Source organism: Oncorhynchus kisutch, linkage group LG22 (assembly GCF_002021735.2).
Source record: "Oncorhynchus kisutch isolate 150728-3 linkage group LG22, Okis_V2, whole genome shotgun sequence".
Classification (NCBI taxonomy): domain Eukaryota; kingdom Metazoa; phylum Chordata; class Actinopteri; order Salmoniformes; family Salmonidae; genus Oncorhynchus; species Oncorhynchus kisutch.
This window is the reverse complement of record NC_034195.2, coordinates 44,811,114-44,833,120: the sequence shown is the minus strand read 5'-3', so window position 1 is coordinate 44,833,120 and position 22,007 is coordinate 44,811,114. Positions and strand designations below refer to the sequence as shown.

The 22,007-nt window shown below is 44.3% G+C and overlaps 2 protein-coding genes across 8 annotated transcripts in view; one reads left to right on the top strand and one right to left on the bottom strand.

Annotated features, from left to right (window-relative positions):
* LOC109867441 (suppressor of tumorigenicity 7 protein homolog) overlaps positions 1–7,804 on the top strand; it is a 73,120-nt gene extending 65,316 nt beyond the window's left edge. For 4 of the 7 annotated variants that reach the window (XM_031801344.1, XM_031801339.1, XM_031801342.1 and 1 more), the window contains exons 12-15: positions 2,459–2,609; positions 2,944–3,036; positions 5,038–5,180; positions 7,467–7,785. In XM_031801344.1, the coding sequence (XP_031657204.1) occupies positions 2,459–2,609; positions 2,944–3,036; positions 5,038–5,180; positions 7,467–7,562 (483 nt within the window). In that variant the 3' untranslated portion in view covers positions 7,563–7,785. Of the gene's footprint in view, positions 1–2,458; positions 2,610–2,943; positions 3,037–5,037; positions 5,181–7,466 lie in introns of all 7 variants that reach the window. The other 3 variants (XM_031801341.1, XM_031801343.1, XM_031801340.1) reach the window with 1 other exon arrangement.
* On the bottom strand, positions 7,653–21,925 carry wnt2 (wingless-type MMTV integration site family member 2). Its single transcript, XM_020456605.2, has 5 exons — positions 21,476–21,925; positions 20,796–21,016; positions 15,276–15,553; positions 14,624–14,888; positions 7,653–8,490 (listed from the first exon to the last, which is right to left on the bottom strand). The coding sequence occupies exons 1-5, from the start codon at positions 21,556–21,558 to the stop codon at positions 8,285–8,287; spliced, it is 1,053 nt and encodes a 350-aa protein (XP_020312194.1). The 5' UTR covers positions 21,559–21,925; the 3' UTR covers positions 7,653–8,284.
* Between the last annotated feature and the right edge of the window lie 82 nt (positions 21,926–22,007).

Genomic DNA, 22,007 nt, shown 5'->3' with positions numbered 1-22,007 from the left:
TACTACTACTACTACTACTACTACTACTACTACTACTGTAGCACCACCACGACGACTCCTACTGTAGAACCCATTATTACTACTACTACTACTACTACTACTACTACTGTAGCACCACTACGACGACACCTACTGTAGAATCCATTGCTACTACTACTACTGTTGCACCACCACGACGACTCCTACTGTAGAACCCATTATTACTACTACTACTACTACTACTACTACTACTACTACTACTGTAGCACCACTACGACAACGACGACTCCTACTGTAGAACCCGTTACTACTACTACTACTACTACTGTAGAAGCCATTACTACTACTACTACTACTACTACTACTAATACTAATACTACTACTACTACTAATACTATTACTACAGAACCCATTACTACTCCTACTACTACTACTGTAGAACCCGTTACTACTACTACTACTACTGTAGAACCCATAACTACTACTACTACTGTAGAACCCATTACTACTACTACTACTGTAGAACCCGTTACTACTATTACTACTACTACTACTACAGAACCCATAACTACTACTACTACTACTGTAGAACCCGTTACTACTACTACTACTACTACAGAACCCATAACTACTACTACTACTTCCATAGCACTACTACTATTACTATAGTCGACCTCTACTACAAATACTACTGTAGCACTACTACTACTACTACTACAGAACCCATAACTACTACTACTACTACTACAGAACCCATAACTACTACTACTACTACTACTACTACTACTACAGAACCCATAACTACTACTACTACTACTACTACTACTACTGTAGAAGCCATTACTACTACTACTACTACTACTACTACTAATACTAATACTACTACTACTACTAATACTATTACTACAGAACCCATTACTACTCCTACTACTACTACTGTAGAACCCGTTACTACTACTACTACTACTGTAGAACCCATAACTACTACTACTACTGTAGAACCCATTACTACTACTACTACTGTAGAACCCGTTACTACTATTACTACTACTACTACTACAGAACCCATAACTACTACTACTACTACTGTAGAACCCGTTACTACTACTACTACTACTACAGAACCCATAACTACTACTACTACTTCCATAGCACTACTACTATTACTATAGTCGACCTCTACTACAAATACTACTGTAGCACTACTACTACTACTACTACAGAACCCATAACTACTACTACTACTACTACAGAACCCATAACTACTACTACTACTACTACTACTACTACTACAGAACCCATAACTACTACTACTACTACTACTACTATTATTACTATAGTCAACCTCTACTACAAATACTACTGTAGCACTACTACTGTAGCACTGCTACTACTACTACTACTACTGTAGCACCACTGACAACTACTACTGCAGCCAGTGGTGGAAAAAGTACCCAATTGTCATACTTGAGTAAAGGTAAAGATGCCTTAATAGAACATTTCTCAAGTAAAAGTGAAAGTTACCCAGTAAAATCCTATTTGAGTAAAAGTATAAATCACTTATAATTCCGTATATTAAGCAAACCAGACAGAACCATAAAATACTACTACCACTAACCACTACTACTACTACTGTAGCACTACTACTGTAGCACTACTACTACTACCACTAACCACTACTACTATTACTACTACTACTACTGCAGCACCACTAACCACTACTACTACTACTGTAGCACTACTACTACTACCACTAACCACTACTACTATTACTACTACTACTACTGCAGCACCACTAACCACTACTACTACTACTACTACTACTACTGCAGCACCACTAACCACTACTACTACTACTGTAGCACTACTACTACTACCACTAACCACTACTACTACTACTACTACTACTACTACTACTTCTGCAGCACCACTAACCACTACTACTACTACTACTACTACTGCAGCACCACTAACCACTAACCACTACTACTACTACTGTAGCACTACTACTAATACTACTACCACTGTAGCACTACTACTACTACTACTACTACTACTACCACCACTGTAGCACTACTACTGCTACCACTAACCACTACTACTACTACTGCAGCACCACTAACCACTACTACTACTACTACTACTACTGCTGCAGCACCACTAACCACTACTACTACTACTGCAGCACCACTACTACTACTACTACTACTACTGCAGCACCACTAACCACTACTACTACTACTGCTGCAGCACCACTAACCACTACTACTACTACTACTACTACTGCAGCACCACTAACCACTACTACTACTACTACTGCAGCACTACTACTACTACTACGACGCTTATAATGGTGCTACTTGAATGCTGATCGACGTTCTCCTGGTTGTAAGAACTGGTATAAAGTTGCATTAAAAAGTATGTTTCTGTTGTGCATTTTATATTGTACTTACTGACTCTCTCTCTCTCTCTTCCACAGTACCTGTTAGAAATGAAAAGTTTAATACTGCCTCCAGAGCACATTCTGAAGCGAGGGGACAGTGAGGCCATAGCATACGCCTTCTTTCACCTGCAGCACTGGAAGAGGGTGGAGGGGGCCCTTAACCTGCTCCACTGTACCTGGGAGGGCAGTGCGTAACACACACACACAACATCCGCTTTACCTCATACGCCATAACTTCATTGTGTTACACATTACCTTTACTCTGTAACACACACTTGCACACATTTTCAGGGCAGTGAGTACAACACACATTTTCAGGGCAGTGAGTACAACACACATTTTCAGGGCAGTGAGTACAACACACATTTTCAGGGCAGTGAGTACAACACACATTTTCAGGGCAGTGAGTACAACACACATTTTCAGAGTTTTCTAATGGTGCACTACACTTCTGATCTGAACATGAAACCTTTGTACCTGACTGAACCTATTCTGACTGCTGTGTCCTCTTTCCTCCCCAGCTTTTAGAATGATCCCCTACCCTCTGGAGAAAGGACACCTCTTCTACCCATATCCCATCTGCACCGAGACCGCAGACAGAGAGCTGCTACCAAGTAAGAGACGCTCTGGATTCAACTGTGTGTGCGGTGTGTTGACTTTCTGTATTTCTCATGTGGAAGCAGTGTTTTGTTACATGCTTGGTAAACATCAGGTGTAGACTATCAGTGAAATGCTTACTGATGGCCCTTCCCAACAATGCAGAGAGAAACAAATGAATAGGAATGAATAAATAAATAATAACACAAGGAATTGAATACACAATGATGAATGATAACTTGTCCACAGTGAATTGGGAAAGTATTCAGACCCTTCACTTTTTCCACATTTTGTTACATTACAGCGTTATTCTAAAATGTTCCCTCATTAATCTACACATAATACCCCATAATGACAAAGAAAAAACAGTATTTTAGAAATGTTTGTTAAGTTATTAAAAATAAAAATAAACTCACATTTACATAAGTATTCACACCCTTTATTCAGTACTTTGTTGAAGCACTGTTGGCATTGATTACAGCCTTGAGTTTTCTTAGTTTTCTTATCCCCTCAAGCTCTGTCAGGTTGATTGGGGAGCGTCGCTGCACAGCTATTTTCAGGTCTTTTCAGAGCTGTTCGATCGGGTTCAAGTCTGGGCTCTGGCTGGGCCACTCAAGGACATTCGGAGACTTGTCCCGAAGCCACTCCTGTGTTGTCTTGGCTGTGGGCTTGGGGTCGTTGTCCTGTTGGAAGGTGAACCTTCACCCCAGTCTGAGGTCCTGAGCTCTCTGAAGCAGGTTTTCATCAAAGATCTCTCTGTACTTTGCTCTGTTCATCTTTCCCTCCATCCTGTCTAGTCTCCCAGTCCCTGCCACTGAAAAACATCCCCACAGCATGATTCTGCCACCGCCATGCTTCAGCCTGGGGTTTGGTGCCATGTTTGCAGTAGACATGCCGCTTGGCATTCAGGCCAAAGAGTTTAATCTGGTTTCATCAGTCCTTTAGGTGCCTTTTGGCAAACTGTCAAATACAGGTAGCGTCATGAGAAAACTCAAGGCAGGTTAAGTTACTGACGAGTGACTTCTGTCTGGCCACTCTACCATAAAGGCCTGATTGGTGGAGTGCTGCAGAGATTTTTGTCCTTCTGGAAGGTTCTCCCATCTCCACAGGGGAACTCTGGAGCTCTGCCAGAGTGACCATCAGGTTCTTGGTCACCTCCCTGACCAAGGCCCTTCTCCCCCAATTGCTCAGTTTGACTGGGCGGCCAGTCTTGGTGGTTCCAAACTCCTTCCATTGAAGAATGATGGAGGCCACTGTTCTTTTTTACCTTTATTTAACTAAGTCAGTTAAGAACAAATTCTTATTTTCAATGACGGCCGAGGAAAAGTGAGTTAACTGTCTGCTCAGGGGCAGAACGACAGATTTGTACCTTGTCAGCTCGGGGGTTTGAACTTGCAACCTTCCGGTTACTAGTCCAACACTCTAACCACTAGGCTACCCTGCTGTCTGGGGATCTTCAATGCCCCAGACATTTTTTAGGTACCCTTCCCCAGATCTGTGCCTCGACACAATCCTGTCTCGGAGCTCAACGGATAATTCCTTCAACCTCATGGCTTGGTTTTTACTCTGATATGCACTGTCAACTGTGGGACCTTATATAGACAGATGTGTGCCTTTCCAAATCATGTCTAATCAAGTTGTAGAAACATCTCAAGGATGATCAATGGAAACGGGATGCACCTGAGCTCAATTTGGAGTCTCATAGCAAAGGGTCTGAATACTTATGTAAATGAGGTATAAAAAAAAAGAGAGAGATATATAAAAGTCTAAACCTGTTTTCGCTTTGTCATTATGCGGTATTGTGTGTAGATTGAGAATAATTTTATTTTTTAAATCTATTATAGAATAAGGCTGTAACGTAACAAAATGTGGAAAAAGTTGAGGGGGGTCTGAATACTTTCCGAATGCACTGTACACGGGGTACCAGTACCAGAGTCAATGTTCAGGGGTATGAGATAATACTGTGTGTGTGAATAAAGTATGTACAGTGTGTTGATGCGCTCTCTCTCATGTGGAAGCAGTGTTTCATGAGGTGTCGGTGTATCCTAAGAAGGAGCTGCCGTTCTTCATCCTTTTCACGGCTGGTCTCTGCTCCTTCACCGCCATGCTGGCCCTGCTAACACACCAGTTCCCCGAGCTCATGGGAGTCTTCGCTAAAGCGGTGAGTCTCCTGCACCGGTCGCTTTCACACTCGCGCACACATACCAGTTCCCTTTCTAAGCCAAGTCCCCATCCCCAATAAGGTTATTTGCATTCAGATTCCTCATAAGGTGGCCATTCATTTTGTTGCGTTCTTCTGAACTGTACAGAGGTTGTCATTGAGCCATTTTTGTTTTGACTGTAATAACCATAGATTTGCTTTTACCTGAAGTCTGGATAACAGGAGACTAGGCAAGCTCTATACAAGTTGATGCAAGGTCCTATATCAATACAAGTTATTGTGGATCAGTGGTGATGCAGGGAAGGAAATGTGTAAAGGAAGCAGCTTAGAACTATTGAATCCAACCCCTAGAACCTACACAGGCCCTCTCCTATCTACCAGTGGAGGGCATTCTCCACGACGTGATGTACTTCCTCAGCAGGCCTGTGCTGTCTGTGCTGCCACTCCCCTGGAATGTGTGTGAGCTCATCGCTCTGCTCCTGGTGTGACTCTATCAGCAGCTACCATCTCTTCTGCAGGGGCTTGCTCTGCTCTGCTCTGTTCTGGCCCTGCACTTGCTCTGTTTTAGTTGGGTGCTGATGACACACACACTTTACATTATTTGAATCCACAAATCACATTACAGTCGAGAATGATTCAAACATATCAAAGGTCACAGATATCTGGACATAGAAAGCACCTTCACTATGAAGCTAGGCTGCCCATGAGCTCTACAACAGCTTAGTACCTCGCTAGCTGCTTTGCCTTTGTCCTATGTAGCCCTGCAATCTGAAGGCTACGTACAGTCAGCCTATGTTTCCACTTGACAAGGGGCTTAGCAGCAAAGGTATGCTTCATGTAGGTGTCAAAGCAACCTACTTCCAAAGTAGCACCCCCTTCTGGCCTCCCTCCACAACAACAATATCTGACATATTTGGTATACAAGAAAACAACACATCTTCATCAGCCTCCTCTGACGAGAATGTTTGAATATGCACTGATGGTGGTACTGTCTGTTTCATCTCACTAGCTATATGGTCAACGAGGCGGTCATGTCTAGATATGTGAGGCGGCAGGTAGCCTACTAGTTAGAGCGTTTGGCCAGTAACCGAAAGGTTGCTAGATCGAATCCCCGAGCTGACAAGATAAAAATCTGTTGTTCTGCCCCTGAACAAGGCAGTTAACCCACTGTTCCTAGCCTGTCATTGTAAATAAGAATTTGTTTTTAACTGACTTGCCTAGTTAAATAAAGGTTACATATGTACTGGTCCTTATATGAATAGAAACCATTAACAATATCTGCAATATACTCTATTACATCATGTGAGATACAAAACAGATCATGGTTTGCAGGGTACCAGAGTGCTAGGTTGTATTTAGTTGGTAGAACCTGCATTCTCGCCTTAATGGTAAAGGTGAGTATGTTCTTGCCAATATAAACATTCTGGTATACGTAATAAGAGACAGAATGATCAGACACACTCTGATCCACTTCCAATACTTCAAAGACAAACTAATCAGCATCTGGTTTACATGCAAGGGTAGAGGCACAGTTCCTCCCTTTCTTAAAGTAAGCACTGAACTAATATGATTGAATGGATGAAAACATGACTTGGCTTTCACCTATCGAATCATGTCAGATCAGTGGGTTCTCCCAAAGAAAGACGGAAGGAAGTAAAGGTGCATCTTCAAAGCATTGGAACAGGGCCTCTCTCCCTCTTAGCCTGTAAACAAGGTGCTTGTTCCACCTCTCTCCATCTCTCCCTGACAGCCTTTTATCTGCCATCAGACAAAGCCAAACCTCCATCACCCTCAATCCCTCTGAGGGAGCCCCTATCCCCCACACTGCATGTTGCCAAAACACATCAGAGAGGAGAGAGAGGGATGAGAGCGAGGGTGGTGTGAATAGAAAGAGAGGGAGCAAAATAACATCAGAGGGGAGGAGGATGAAGGAGAGATGAATGGGGAGCTGACAGAGAGTCCACTACCAGTCTTAGGGGTTAGAGCACAGTCAGTAGTCAACATACCTGGTAGACAAGTTCTGGTTCTGCCCCATTGAGCACAGTACCTAAACTGGCATGCTAAGGTGCTCCTATCAGTGTCCTCTAGCTATCATTTGAGGCCGACAACCCACAGTAGCTACCTTGAAATGCGCAGAGCTTCAGTACAGATGGGTACATTCTCAACTGGAATGTTATGGTGCACCTATCTACATACAGTACCTTGATATGTTCAGGAAGAAATCTGGTTGCAATGGTTCCACTAGGAATTGGCCTGTGTGTTCTAACATTATGTCTCTGTATGTAGTTTCTTAGCACCCTGTTTGCTCCTCTGAACTTCATCATGGAGAAAGTGGAGAGCATCCTGCCATCCAGTCTGTGGCACCAACTCACACGCATCTGACTGGACTAGACTGAACCAGACTGACTGACACACCCTTTGTGCCAAGATCATGGATTAGACGGACAGAGAGGATGGAAGAGAAGAGAAACATTCTGAATCGGTTTTGACTTTATTTGATATGTTCAATTTTGTTTTCAAATCATGTAAAAAAAAAACGTTTTTTTGTTGTACAAAAAAAAGGTGCTCAATTGCCATCATTAAAAAAGTGAGAAAAAAAAACTAAATAAAGGACTATGTGTATTGCTGCAACTTCTACTACACAATTTTGATTGTCAAGCATATATCACAACTGTAATAAATATTCCTGTGGGCCATGGAACATAAATGGCGGTCAGGTGACTAAAGCATGTCCTGGAACTGGCTGGTTGAGGACAGGGGTGTATGGTCAGGTCTGCTATCAACCAGTTTCCATAAACTATACACTCAACTTTCTTTTAAATTACATAAAGTTTGTATTTACATATACAAATTTGAATACATTTCAGAAATGTTTTTTGGTTATTGAGAGAGCAAATAAATATAATGGAATGTGAGGGAAGAACAAAATTAGATTGTAAGGTGTTCTTGGTGCAATAGCCTACAGGTGCAAGTCAGACTGATTTGGCGTTATGTCCAAAATCCACCCTATTCACTAGTTAGTGCACTACTCAAAAGTAGCGCACCATAGGAAATAGGTTGCCATTTCAGACCAAATCTGGATAAGAGGTTGGTTGGTGGTATAGTCATGTTTGGGCCTTGCAGGTGTGCACGTCCATCTCCTGGTTGCAGTCCCGGCAGTGCACAGCGCAGCACCAGTGAAACTTGCACTCACACTTGGTGGTGCGGCTGACGCGTGTTGTATCGTAGCCCCGGCCGCAGCACATAACCTCGCAGCTGTCTACGGCGCGAGACGTCCGGTTGCACACCCGCCCTCCCGTCCCCACCGAACCTGGCGAGGGAGAGAAATAATGAATCAAATCAGAAGAGACACAATCAGGTATATATTGGTATATGGTATATATTCTGCCTGTATATTGAACCAGTAAGATTTTTTTACCTTGTGATCCACATACAATCCTTATCAAATGTGCTTATAACAAGCCAAATGGACTAAATCTCATCTTTAGCTGCAATGGCGTGATTGTTGGCAAACAGCGTTCTAAGTCCTACTACCGTACAGGTATTGACATCATTCCAATAGAATGCAGTGTACTCAATCTTAACTGGATGAGACGGTGAGTGATCGAGTGAGCAAGGCGTGGAGGAGCGGGGAGATGAGGAGGGAGTGAGGGATAAGAGGATGAAGTGAGACAGGATGAGCGATCGATGATAGGAGCCATCAGCTGGTAGACAGGTTCTTCATCAGGTGTTAATTTTACACCCTGGCTGGCACTCACTGTCACACACACACTCCTGCACCTCTTCTCAGAGTGACCATGCAAGGGAGTCTGGCAGGCTTATTGGACTCTCAGAAATCATCCCATAATACAATTAAATTAGATCAATATTTACTATTTATTTGAGGCCTCAACTCAAACCTCAATGGGGTGCATCTCAATAGTCTAAAGTAGCTTCCTTACCTCCTTCACGAAGGTGAAAACCCTGTACACGTGACGATGAATGTCCTGACTTAAAGGGGCTAGCTAGGAGTCGATTTGGGATTGGGAACAGATCATGTCTATTCTAGGCAGCTTATTTCTATAGCCCTCTATGCTCTCCTCTTCCTCATCCCTCCTTCCCACTCTGTCCATCTGTTCCTCACTGCTGAGAGATAGAGGGAGGTAGAAAAAGAGGGAGAGCAGTCAGGTATTGTGTCTGGGCACGATGAGACTCCACCCCCACCCGACAACGTGTCCACCTCTCCGTCAGTCATGGTATGCTGCACAGCTAGGGTTGACATCAAGGACAGACTCCACCCCCTTCTCTCTCTCCCTTCTCTCTCTTCTCTCCTGGCGTCTGCTTATTGAATTAAGATGAGGGGGCGCCGAGAGATGAGTTTAGCACCTGAGCCTCCATGGGGCCGAGGGAAATTGATTTCACACTTTGGAGAGGCACAGGGGGGTGCAGTCTCTACAGTATCTGTCTCCCAGGGCACTGTGTGTGTGTGTGTGTGTGTGTGTGTGTGTGTGTGTGTGTGTGTGTGTGTGTGTGTGTGTGTGTGTGTGTGTGTGTGTGTGTGTGTGTGTGTGTGTGTGTGTGTGTGTGTGTGTGTGTGTGTGTGTGTGTGTGTGTGTCATCCAAGATGACTGGAGCCAATGTCTGTGGAGAGAGGTTCTCATGAGAGGGGCCATGATCAGTGAGCTCACCATGCTTACATGTATACAGGCCATAAAGACCCTTCATATAAAGCAGGCAGACTGGAGTCGCGGCGTTCATTTACTGTTCTATTGAACGTTATAATGGGCAAAACAAGTGACCTAAGAGACTTTGAGCGTGGTATGATCGTTGGTGCCAGGCACGCCGGTTCCAGAATCTCAGAAATGGTCGCCTCCTGGGCTTTTCACGCACTACATTGTCTAGTAAACAAATAACATCCAGTCAGTGACAGTAGTGTGGGTGAAAAACAGTTAATTGATGAGAGGTTGAAGGAGAATTGTGCAAAATAACAGAATTGTGCAAAATAACAAACTGACAAATAACGGTGCAGTAAAACAGTGGTGTGCAGAAATGCATCTCGGAATGTGCAACTCGTCAATCCTTGTCACGGATGGGCTGTTGCAGCAGACGTTCTACCCCGATCAGCTAAAAACAAGAAGTGGGCACACGTTCTCCAAAACTGGACAATTGAGGAGTGGAAAAACAATGCCTGGTCCGAGAATCCCGGTTCCTCTTGCATCATGCTGATGGCAGTCAGGATTTGCCGTAAGCAGTCCATGAAGGTGGTGTACTGGTGTGAGGAATGTTTTTCTGGCACACGTTAGGTCACTTGATACCAATTGAACAATGATTGAACGCCACAACGTATCTTAACATTTTTGCTGACCAGGTGTATCCATTCAGGAGGCAAAGGGGGTCAAAACCGGTAATAGATGAGTGTACCAAATAAACTGTCCGAGGAGTGTATACAGTGCATTCGGAAAGTATTCAGACCCCTTGACATGTTCCACATTTTGTTACGTTACAGCTTTATTCTAAAATGGATTAAATAATTTTTTCCCCTCATCAATCTACACACAATACCCCATGAAGTAGCAAAAACAGGTTTTTAGAACTTTCTACAAATGTATTAATAAGAAAAGGATATCACATTTACATAATAGACTTGTCCCGAAGCCACTCCTGCGTTGTCTTGGCTGTGTGCTTAGTGTCATTGTCCTGTTAGAAGGTGAACCTTTGCCCCAGTCTGAGGTTCTGAGCGCTCTGGAGCTTTCATCAAGGATCACTCTGTACTTTGCTCCGTTCATCTCTCCCTCAATCCTAACTAGTGTCCCTGCCACTGAAAAACATCCCCACAGCATGATTCTGCCACCGCCATGCTTCACCGTAGTGATGGTGCCAGGTTTCCTCCAGACATGACGCTTGGCATTCAGGCCAATAATTAAATCTTGGTTTCATCAGACCAGAGAATCTTGTTTCTCATGGTCTGAGAGTCCTGTAGGTGCCTTTTGGCAAACCCCAAGCGGGCTGTCATGTCCCTTTCACTGAGGAGTGGCTTCTGACTGGCCACTCTACCATAAAGGCCTGGTTGGTAGAGTGCTGCAGAGATATTTGTCCTTCTGGAAGGTTCTCCCACCTCCACAGAGGAACTCTGGAGCTCTGTCAGAGTGACAATCGGGTTCTTGGTCACCTCCCTGTCCAAGAGCCTTCTCCCCCGATTGCTTAGTTTGGCCAGGCGGCCAGCTCTAGGAAGAGTCTTGGTGGTTCTAAACTTCTTCCATTTAAGAATGATGGAGGCCACTGTGTTCTTGGGGGCCTTCAATGCTGCAGACATTCTTTTGGTAGCGTTCCCCAGATCTGTTCCTCGACAATCCTGTTTCGGAGCTCTACGGACAATTCCTTTGACCTCATTGCTTGGTTTTTACTCTGACATGCATTGTCAACTGTGGGACCTTATATAGACAGGTGTGTGCCTTTCCAAATCATGTCCAATCAATTGAATTTATCACAGGTGGACTCCAATCAAGTTGTAGAAACATCTCAAGGATGATCAATGGAAACAGGAAGCACCTGAGCTTAATTTCAAGTCTCATAGCAAAGGGTCTGAATACTTATGTAAATAAGGTATCTGTTTTTCATTTTTTATAAATTTGCAAACATTTCTAAAAAAAACTGTTTTCTCTTTGTCATTATGGGGTATTGTGTGTAGATTGATGATACATTTTCAAATAAGGATGTAACATAACAAAATGTGAAAAAAGTCCTCCTTGTTTCCTTTTCTTCAATTGTGCTGACGTTAAATACCTCAGTGGTGGGTGTTCACCATACTGCCTTCACCTATCCTCAGTGGTGGGTGTTCACCATACTGCCTTCACCTATCCTCAGTGGTGGGTGTTCACCATACTGCCTTCACCTATCCTCAGTGGTGGGTGTTCAACATATTGCCTTCACCTATCCTCAGTACTGGGTGTTCACCGTACTGCCTTCACCTATCCTCAGTACTGGGTGTTCACCATATTGCCTTCACCTATCCTCAGTGGTGGGTGTTCACCATACTGCCTTCACCTATCCTCAGTGGTGGGTGTTCACCATATTGCCTTCACCTATCCTCAGTGGTGGGTGTTCACCATACTGCCTTCACCTATCCTCAGTACTGGGTGTTCACCATACTGCCTTCACCTATCCTCAGTACTGGGTGTTCACCATACTGCCTTCACCTATCCTCAGTACTGGGTGTTCACCATACTGCCTTCACCTATCCTCAGTACTGGGTGTTCACCATACTGCCTTCACCTATCCTCAGTGGTGGGTGTTCACCATACTGCCTTCACCTATCCTCAGTGGTGGGTGTTCAACATACTGCCTTCACCTATCCTCAGTGGTGGGTGTTCACCATACTGCCTTCACCTATCCTCAGTACTGGGTGTTCACCATACTGCCTTCACCTATCCTCAGTGGTGGGTGTTCAACATACTGCCTTCACCTATCCTCAGTGGTGGGTGTTCAACATACTGCCTTCACCTATCCTCAGTGGTGGGTGTTCACCATACTGCCTTCACCTATCCTCAGTACTGGGTGTTCAACATACTGCCTTCACCTATCCTCAGTGGTGGGTGTTCAACATACTGCCTTCACCTATCCTCAGTGGTGGGTGTTCACCATATTGCCTTCACCTATCCTCAGTACTGGATGTTCACCATATTGCCTTCACCTATCCTCAGTACTGGATGTTCACCATATTGCCTTCACCTATCCTCAGTACTGGATGTTCACCATATTACCTTCACCTATCCTCAGTGGTGGGTGTTCACCATACTGCCTTCACCTATCCTCAGTACTGGGTGTTCACCATATTGCCTTCACCTATCCTCAGTACTGGATGTTCACCATATTGCCTTCACCTATCCTCAGTGGTGGGTGTTCACCATACTGCCTTCACCTATCCTCAGTACTGGGTGTTCACCATATTGCCTTCACCTATCCTCAGTGGTGGGTGGTCACCATACTTCCTTCACCTATCCTCAGTACTGGGTGTTCACCATATTGCCTTCACCTATCCTCAGTGGTGGGTGTTCACTATATTGCCTTCACCTATCCTCAGTACCCGGTGTTCACCATATTGCCTTCACCTATCTTCAGTGGTGGGTGTTTACCATACTGCCTTCACCTATCCTCAGTACTGGGTGTTCACCATATAGCCTTCACCTATCCTCAGTGGTGGGTGTTCACCATACTGCCTTCACCTATCCTCAGTACTGGGTGTTCACCATACTGCCTTCACCTATCCTCAGTACTGGGTGTTCACCATACTGCCCTCACCTATCCTCAGTACTGGGTGTTCCTCATACTGCCTTCACCTATCCTCAGTGGTGGGTGTTCACCATACTTCCTTCACCTATCCTCAGTACTGGGTGTTCACCATACTGCCTTCACCTATCCTCAGTGGTGGGTGTTCACCATACTGCCTTCACCTATCCTCAGTACTGGGTGTTCACCATACTGCCTTCACCTATCCTCAGTACTGGGTGTTCACCATACTGCCTTCACCTATCCTCAGTGGTGGGTGTTCACCATACTGCCTTCACCTATCCTCAGTGGTGGGTGTTCACCATACTGCCTTCACCTATCCTCAGTGGTGGGTGTTCACCATACTGCCTTCACCTATCCTCAGTGGTGGGTGTTCACCATACTGCCTTCACCTATCCTCAGTACTGGGTGTTCACCATACTGCCTTCACCTATCCTCAGTACTGGGTGTTCACCATACTGCCCTCACTTATCCTCAGTACCCGGTGTTCACCATACTGCCTTCACCTATCCTGTGACTTTAGGTCAGCGTAATGAAGGAGATGAGAAAAAGAGGGGAGGGAACTTCAGAGAGGCCCCTCCAGGTCTACATTAGGAGTGGTTAGCTTTGATGTCGGTCAGAGGGGTTTGAGAGATATGACTTACCCTCCAAATATTCCTCCATTTTGGGGTTCCAAGCATGCAGAGGTGTAGGGGCCATCACTGTGCCCAAGGGTATGTGTGTGTGCTCCAGCAGGGGTAATTTATAGTGGTGCGCGGCAGGTCGGGTTTCAGCCCACAGAAGTGTGTAATGGCCCTTAAACTGGCCGACACCTGATCACCTCGGATCATCTGCTGCCCGACGGGCACCCAGGTCCTTCAGATCACACACACATTGTTTTCACTCACACACAAACACTATTTTCTTGCCGTCTCTGAAATGCACCCACACATACACTTTTCTCCCTCTCGCTCACAGGCACACCAACACATTCTCTCTGGTGTTATCCAGTGCAGCATTAAGAGAATAACCCTACTGTACAAGAGGCTGAGCGGTTACCCATTAACACATACTGAAGATATTATGGTCAAGTACTACGGTGTTCTACTCTACAGCGAGACAGACAGAGCGTACATCATCTACGTCACTATCTCTGTCTGGACTGGGGACTAAATCTGAACACTACAAACCAGACTCACCAGACTCTTGGTCTCTTATGCAGTAGTCTGGCGAGTCCTCGAAGTAGACCAGGTCGTTCTTGCTGGGCCGTTTGAAGTGTCGCTGTGCGGTGGTGAAGCCCGTGCCATACTGGTTCATGGCCACCTGCACCGCCCCGTTGTAGCGCCGCCGCAGGTGGTCGCCCGTGCGGCGGAAGTCGGCCAAGGCCAGCCAGCAGGTCCGGACGCTGCAGGAGCCGCTCACGCCATGACACTTACACTCCAGGGACATAAACCGCTTCACCGCCTGTGTGGTGATGAGGAAGGGGATGGAAAGCGAAAGAAGTGTTAGGGAGGCTAGGTGTGTATCTGGTTGGTTGGTGGTTGTGTGTCAGGTAGGGTTTGTATGTTGGTGTATGTGCACGTGTGTCTATGGAAGGAATCTACACAGGGTAGTAGTCTATCAAATTCCTCTAAACAAGTGTATCCCAACCCTCTACTCTTGGATCACTAGCCCTTGATTGGCACACCTGATTCCACTAGTCAACTAAACATCAAGCCCTTGATTATTTGAATCTGGTGTGCCAGTTCAGGAATACAAATATGCAAACCAACTGTTTGGAAAACACTGATCTAGATCAAATTGGTTCAGTTGCAGTCATTACTCCCCCATGTGTTTGAACTTTGAACCCACCTTTCTCCCAGCACGGTTGTTGTGGAGGTTCATTAGAGCCCTGGCGTCTCTCTCCTTTCTCTCTTTGGCGTCTATGAAGGACTGGCTGAACCTCATGGCGTGCTCCACATGGTCGCTGCAGCCGCCCCAGTCGAACGTCCCCTTGGCGTCCCGGGACGAGCCCTTCTTGGTGGGGTCACAGGAGCACGACTGCAGCTCTCCCTGGCTGCAAGCCCGGGACAGCGTGTGGACCACCCCGGCCGAGGAGATGGCGTGCACAAAGGCCGCTTCACGACTGCCTGGTAGGCATAGAGAGGAAGAGGAAGACATTGTGTGAGTGCTGAACACACGCACGTAAACAAGCTCACACTCCACATGCACACACACTACACGCACGCACGCAGACACACCCACCACACTACATTACGCACACACGCACAAACACACACACACACACACACACACACACACACACACACACACACACACACACACACACACACACACACAGGGAACAGTATACACACCAGAAGTTATAAGTTACATGGACACACAGTAAAGTTTACATTCACTTAAGTTGGAGTCATTAAAACTTGTTTTTTAACCACTCCATAAATTTCTTGTTAACAAACTATAGTTTTGACAATTTGAGTCAATTGGAGGTGTACCTGTGGATGTATTTCAAGGTCTACCTTCAAACTCAGTGCTTCTATGTTTGACATCATGGGAAAATCAAAAGAAATCAGCCAAGACTTCAGAAAAAAATTTTGTAGACCTCCACAAGTCTGGTTCATCCTTGGGAGCAATTTCCAAACGCCTGAAGGTACCACGTACTTTGGTGCGAAAAGTGCAAATCAATCCCAGAACAACAGCAAAGGACCTTGTGAAGATGCTGGAGAAAACAGGTACAAAAGTATCTATAGCCACAGTAAAACGAGTCCTATATAACCTGAAAGACCGCTCAGCAAGGAAGAAGCCACTGCTCCAAAACCCCTATAAAAAAGCAAGACTACGGTTTGCAACTGCACATGGGGTCAAAGATTGTACTTTTTGGAGAAATGTTCTCTGGTCTGATGAAACAAAAATATAACTGTCTGGTCATAATGACCATCGTTATGTTTGGTGGAAAAAGGAGGAGGCTTGCAAACCAAAGAACAACATCCCAACCGTGAAGCATGGGGGTGGCAGCATCATGTTGTGGGGGTGCTTTGCTGTAGGAGGGACTGGTGCACTTCACAAAATAAATGGCATCATGAGGGAGGAAAATTATGTGGATATATTGAAGCAACATCTCAAGACATCAGTTAAAGCTGATGACCCCAAGCATACTTCCAAAGTTGTGGCAAAATGGCTTAAGGACAACAAAGTCAAGGTATTGGAGTGGCCATCACAAAGCCCTGATCTCAATCCTATAGAAGATTTGTGGGCAGAACTGAAAAAGCATGTGCGAGTGGGAATGACCCACTGGGAATGTGATTAAATAAATAAAAGGTTAAATAAATAATTGTCTATTCTGACATTTCACATTCTTAAAATAAAGTGGTGATCCTAACTGACCTAAGGCAGGGAATTTTTACTCGAATTAAATGTCAGGAATTGTGAAAAACTGAGTTTAAATATATTTGGCTAAGGTGTATGTAAACTTCCGACTTCAACTGTATGAATAGGCTTACCTAAAGGCCATGACTAATACACACAAACTCATTGCACAAACATACATTGAGTGTACAAATCATTAGGAACACCTTCCTAATATTATGTCAAATTGTCTGGATGTCCTTTGGGTGGTGGACCATTCTTGATACACACAGGAAACTGTTGAGCGTGAAAATCCCAGCAGCGTTGCAGTTCTTGACACAACCCGGTGCGCCTGGCACCTACTACCATACCCCGTTCAAAGGCACTTCCATCTTTTGTCTGGCCCATTCACCCTCTGAATGGCACACATACACAATCCATGTCTCAATTGTCTCAAGGCTTTAAAATCCTCCTTTAACCTGTCTCCTCCCCTTCATCTACACTTATTTGAAGTGGATTTAACAAGTGACATGAATAAGGGATCATAGTTTCACCTGGATTCACCTGGTCAGTCTATGTCATGGAAAGAGAAGTTCTTAGTGTTTTGTATACTCACCGTATAAGTTACACGAACCGAGAGATAAACTGTAAATTGTATCCAGCCAGTATACCATAAAGATGCATAACCACTACAGCGTGTGTGTACTGTACACAGTAAACATTATGTAAAAATGTCTTGCTCGGGGGGTTCACAGTTTAAATAGGATCCTGTAAAAACAAAGAGCTAGCTATTGGTTGAGGTTGGGGTACCTGCATGGATACTGTTTGTTACTCTTTCAAGTCTTTTATTTAAGGCATGGCAGTGTTTTGCTTTATCTAACTCCAAGATGGGAAAACAGGTGAAATTGACCAGCAATGCTCTGTGATAAAATACCCCTGACTTCTCTAACTGATGAGAGATCTGTGGGATCAAAGACTATGGATAGTGAAGGGGGGGGGGGGGGGGGGGGGGGGCTGGCGTGCGTGTCTGAGATCAGGAAACGCCAAACTTCAGTTCAAAATGCTCTGTTTTTATGTCAAGATGTTCTCTCACTCACACACACACACTCACTGTGTGTGCGCCTGTGAATGACTGTGAATGTTTCATCTGGTTAATGAGGAGATAAACCAAAGGATGAGAACATGAAACCCTCCAAAAAAAAAGAAAACTCAGTAATTGTTTTAAATTAGCGTCCTGACATTGACAATAAGTAGCTTCTCACGGTGCCACAGCAATAATGCTGCCAATCAGAGCAGCTTCCTAATGTTGTGTGACACAACCAGAGCCGAGTCTGGGAGGTCTGAATACCAAAGGGACGATTAAAGAACCAAATTACACGCAATTCTCAGGGTCGGTTTCCTGGACACAGATTAAGCCTGGTCCAGGAGTAAAAAATAAATATGTTCAATAGTGAATCGCCATTGAACATGATTTTTAGTCCAGGACTAGTCTTTCTGGCAAACTGGCCATTAAAGTTCCACCTTGGTATAACTTGGGGCCTATAGGAGCCGGAGGACTGGGACATGATGCCCAATAGAATTACCCATTTTATTTCTATGTTCACCCCCAAGGTGGAGTGGATCCTCACATTTATACCAATTAAAAAGAGATTCCAACGTGGAGAGAAGTAAGTCTAATACGAGATGGGAGTTGACACACTTATTCTTGACTCCCCACATTTGTCAGCTGTGGCAGTTTTATAAGCATGTAGAGCACTGGACCTGATACCGATCAGAGCCAATAGTGTGTGATTGCGGCCCGCAATTCAGGGTGTTCCTGCATGTGGACACTCCCCCCCTCGAGCATCCAATTGGTTCCTGAGTGAACGTCCCCCCTCGAGCATTCCATTGGTTCCTGCATGATTGTCTATACAATTAAAATGTGGAGAAAAATTAATAAAGGGAAATAAAAGTATTATCCAAGTTTTTAGGGGTGAAGAACACTGTCTACCGGTGTACTAGCTAGCTACCGATGTCGCCCCCGCCTCCCACCTGCTGTGTACCGGAGTTCTAACTACCTAGCTAGACAAACACCTACCAATGCCGTTGTTAACAGAACTGCAGGAAAGCAGTACCCAACAGGTGGGGGCGAAGGACACGGTCTACCGGTGTTTTAGCTAGCTACCTATCCCGCCTGCTATGTACCGTGTCGTGTTCTAGCTAGCTACCTATCCCGCCTGCTATGTACCGTGTCGTGTTCTAGCTAGCTACCTATCCCGCCTGCTATGTACTGGTGTTGTGTTCCAGCTAGCTACCTATCCCACCTGCTGTGTATCAGAGTCCTAGCTAGCTAGCACATAGTGTCGTTCGCGCCCGCCTGCCAAACACCTGCCCTCACTAACAGAACGGAGGACACTGTCTACCAGTATCCTAACTAGCTACAGTTGTCACCCCTGTGGGGTTTATTGGCGGTTGGCACCATCTACTGTATAGGAGAGCTGTCGCCTCCTGCCTGTTTACTGGAGTCCTAGCTTATAAAAATGGATCAACCAATAGAAGTGTAAAGAGGGGTTCCTGCAGATACAGGAATGACCACATGCAGGAACACCCTGAATTGCGTGCCGCAATTACACCCTTCTCATCAGAGTAGCAGCAAGCAGGCACGTCATATTGATACATCTAGAGCTGTAAAGTGAGACAATGTATGGAATGCAATGCAAGCACACAGGGAAAACATCTGTCAAAGAAGAACATGAATTTCACACAAATTCCTTCACTTTGATAAAGGCTAGAACTTTATAGGTTCACCACTGTTAATAATTGGTTGGGGAAAAACACATACCATATTTGCTATATATCTAGGAGCCTAGAGTCTATAGCAGATAGCATGTTGGAATTACTAGTCTATTGTTCAGAAGTGCTTGTCTTGTACATGAGGACGAAGATGAGTAGACTATATTACTTTCCCAGCACACAGTTAAAAAAATAATTCCAGAATATCAGCTATTGTTTACGTATGGTAATTTAATAGCTGCACTTTTTACCTGAGCAATTTAGCTAATAACATGTTCATGCTCATATTTGAGAATGAAAAATATGATATTTAGTTCATATATAGGCCTATATCTTTGATTTGATCAATAACACTGAACCAAAATATAAACGCATAATGTAAAGTGTTGGTCCCATGTTTCATGAGCTGAAATAAAACATCCCAGAAATGTTCCATACACACAAACAGCTTATTTCTCAAAAATGTGTTTACATCCCTGTTAGTGAGCATTTCTCCTTTGCCAAGATAAACCTCCACCTGACAGGTGTGGCATATCAAGAAGCTGAGGCACAATAAAAAGCAGCTCTAAAATGTGTAGTTTTGTCACACGACACAATGCCACATGATGTCTCAAGTTTTGAGGGAGTGTGCAATTGGCATGATGACTGCAGGAATGTCCACCAGAGCTGTTGACAGATAATTGAATGTTAATGTCTCTACCATAAGCAGAGGCAGCTTTTTAGAGAATTTGGCAGAGCGTCCAACCGTCCAACCAGCCTCACAACCGCAGACCATGTATATGGCGTCGTGTGGGCGAGCAGTTTGCTGATGTCAACGTTGTGAACAGAGAGACCAATGGGGGCGGTGGGGTTATGGTATGGGCAGGCATAAACTATGGACAACGAACACCATTGCATTTTATCGATGGAAATTTGAATGCATAAAAATACTGTGAAGAGATCCTGAGGCCCATTGTGAGGCCCATTGTGAGGCCCATTGTGAGGCCCATTGTGAGGCCCATTTCTTTTAAGGGATCTGTGACTAATATATTTATATCTGTAATCCCAGTTGTGTAATCCATAGGGCCTCATTTATTTATTTCAATTGATTGATTTCCTCATATGAACTGTAACTCAGTAAAATCTTTGAAATGGTTGCATGTTGTGTTTATATTTTTGTTCAGTATAATTTAAAATGTATTTAACTAAATATGAAATTACATATTTTTACAGTAGACATATGCATGAGTTTTTTACTCTCTCAATACTTACTACGCAGCAGTAGGCGTCCGAACAAGTTGTGTTCTCGCGCCATGGTATTGCAGTTCCAGCGGTGGTTCTGAAACTGATGTTGGCACTCCCCGATCCAGTCTTTAATCCCGGCTCCAATCGCCTGCATAACTTTGGGATGCTGGCGGCACAGCTGCCGCTGTTTGTTGATTAACCCGGGGATGTTGTCGCACATCACTTGCGACCCGAGGGTACCCATGTACCTGCATAGAAAGATGAAAGAGGTTTTGGCTTTGACCATGCAACTTTAATCTGTTTGAATGTCCTTGTGGGCTATGGTGTTTATTTATATATATAATTAAAAACTAGGCTCCTAGAACACGAATAAAGGGAGAAAAAAATGATCTGCCCCATAATGTGTCCAAATTAAAGAAACATGCATGTCTAGTGTTCTGGGGAAAACATTCGATTATTTTACACATTTACATATTTTATTGGAAATTATTACAGTTTAATTCAAATTAAACCAACGTTTACACAGATCATAGCCTATGTGTCCAAAGTCATGCATTGTCCCACGCAGTCCTTGCCAATAGCGTCTACTATAAAGTTTAGACTCCACTGAGTATATATATTGTTCCTAAAGCCGATAATATTTTCTACTAACTTTACATTTTCATTAGTCGTAAGTGCTATTTTCACATTCTTGAGAGCCTACTCACCACCAAGATCCGTCGACCCTTGACGTTAGCCAGCAGATTGCTACAGATAAATAAAAACATATTCCACTTGGCAATAAGTTCATATTATTAAAATGTTGTCGTTGTGCACATTCAGGCACCTGTACTGACCATTTCCATGGGTAGAAAAGAACACAGGCGCGCGTCAGACAGGAGTCTACAGCCTCTCGATTGCACCAATCAAAGTTCTGCTCTGTCTTGCATTAAAAATCGATAATCAGAAGAGGTTTACCGCCCGGGTGGAGTTTTGCGCGTAAAAAAATGACAATGATTATGGTAAAGAAGCGCATACGATATTGGGTCGATCTGAAGTGAACAAAGATTTGCAGTGTAAAGATAGGCAAATGATCGTCTGCTATCAGGTTTAAATTGCTTACACAAGGGGTGGGCGCAGTTCTGTCTCAGGAATGAGGTGAAGAAATTAGATGTCTGAAAGTATCTGTTCAGGCTAGCTTGACACCAGACACAAGCTTGGCCGATTTCCAAGCGGCAAGTTGTAGAATGTGGTACAACG

Coding starts and splice junctions, on each gene's coding strand:
- wnt2 (XM_020456605.2), bottom strand. CDS start 21,558: ATGAACTTATTGCCAAGTGGAATATGTTTTTATTTATCTGTAGCAATC. Junction 21,017..21,475: donor AGGGTCGACGGATCTTGGTG/GTGAGTAGGCTC, acceptor CTTTCTATGCAG/GTACATGGGTACCCTCGGGT. Junction 14,889..15,275: donor ACAACCGTGCTGGGAGAAAG/GTGGGTTCAAAG, acceptor ATCACCACACAG/GCGGTGAAGCGGTTTATGTC.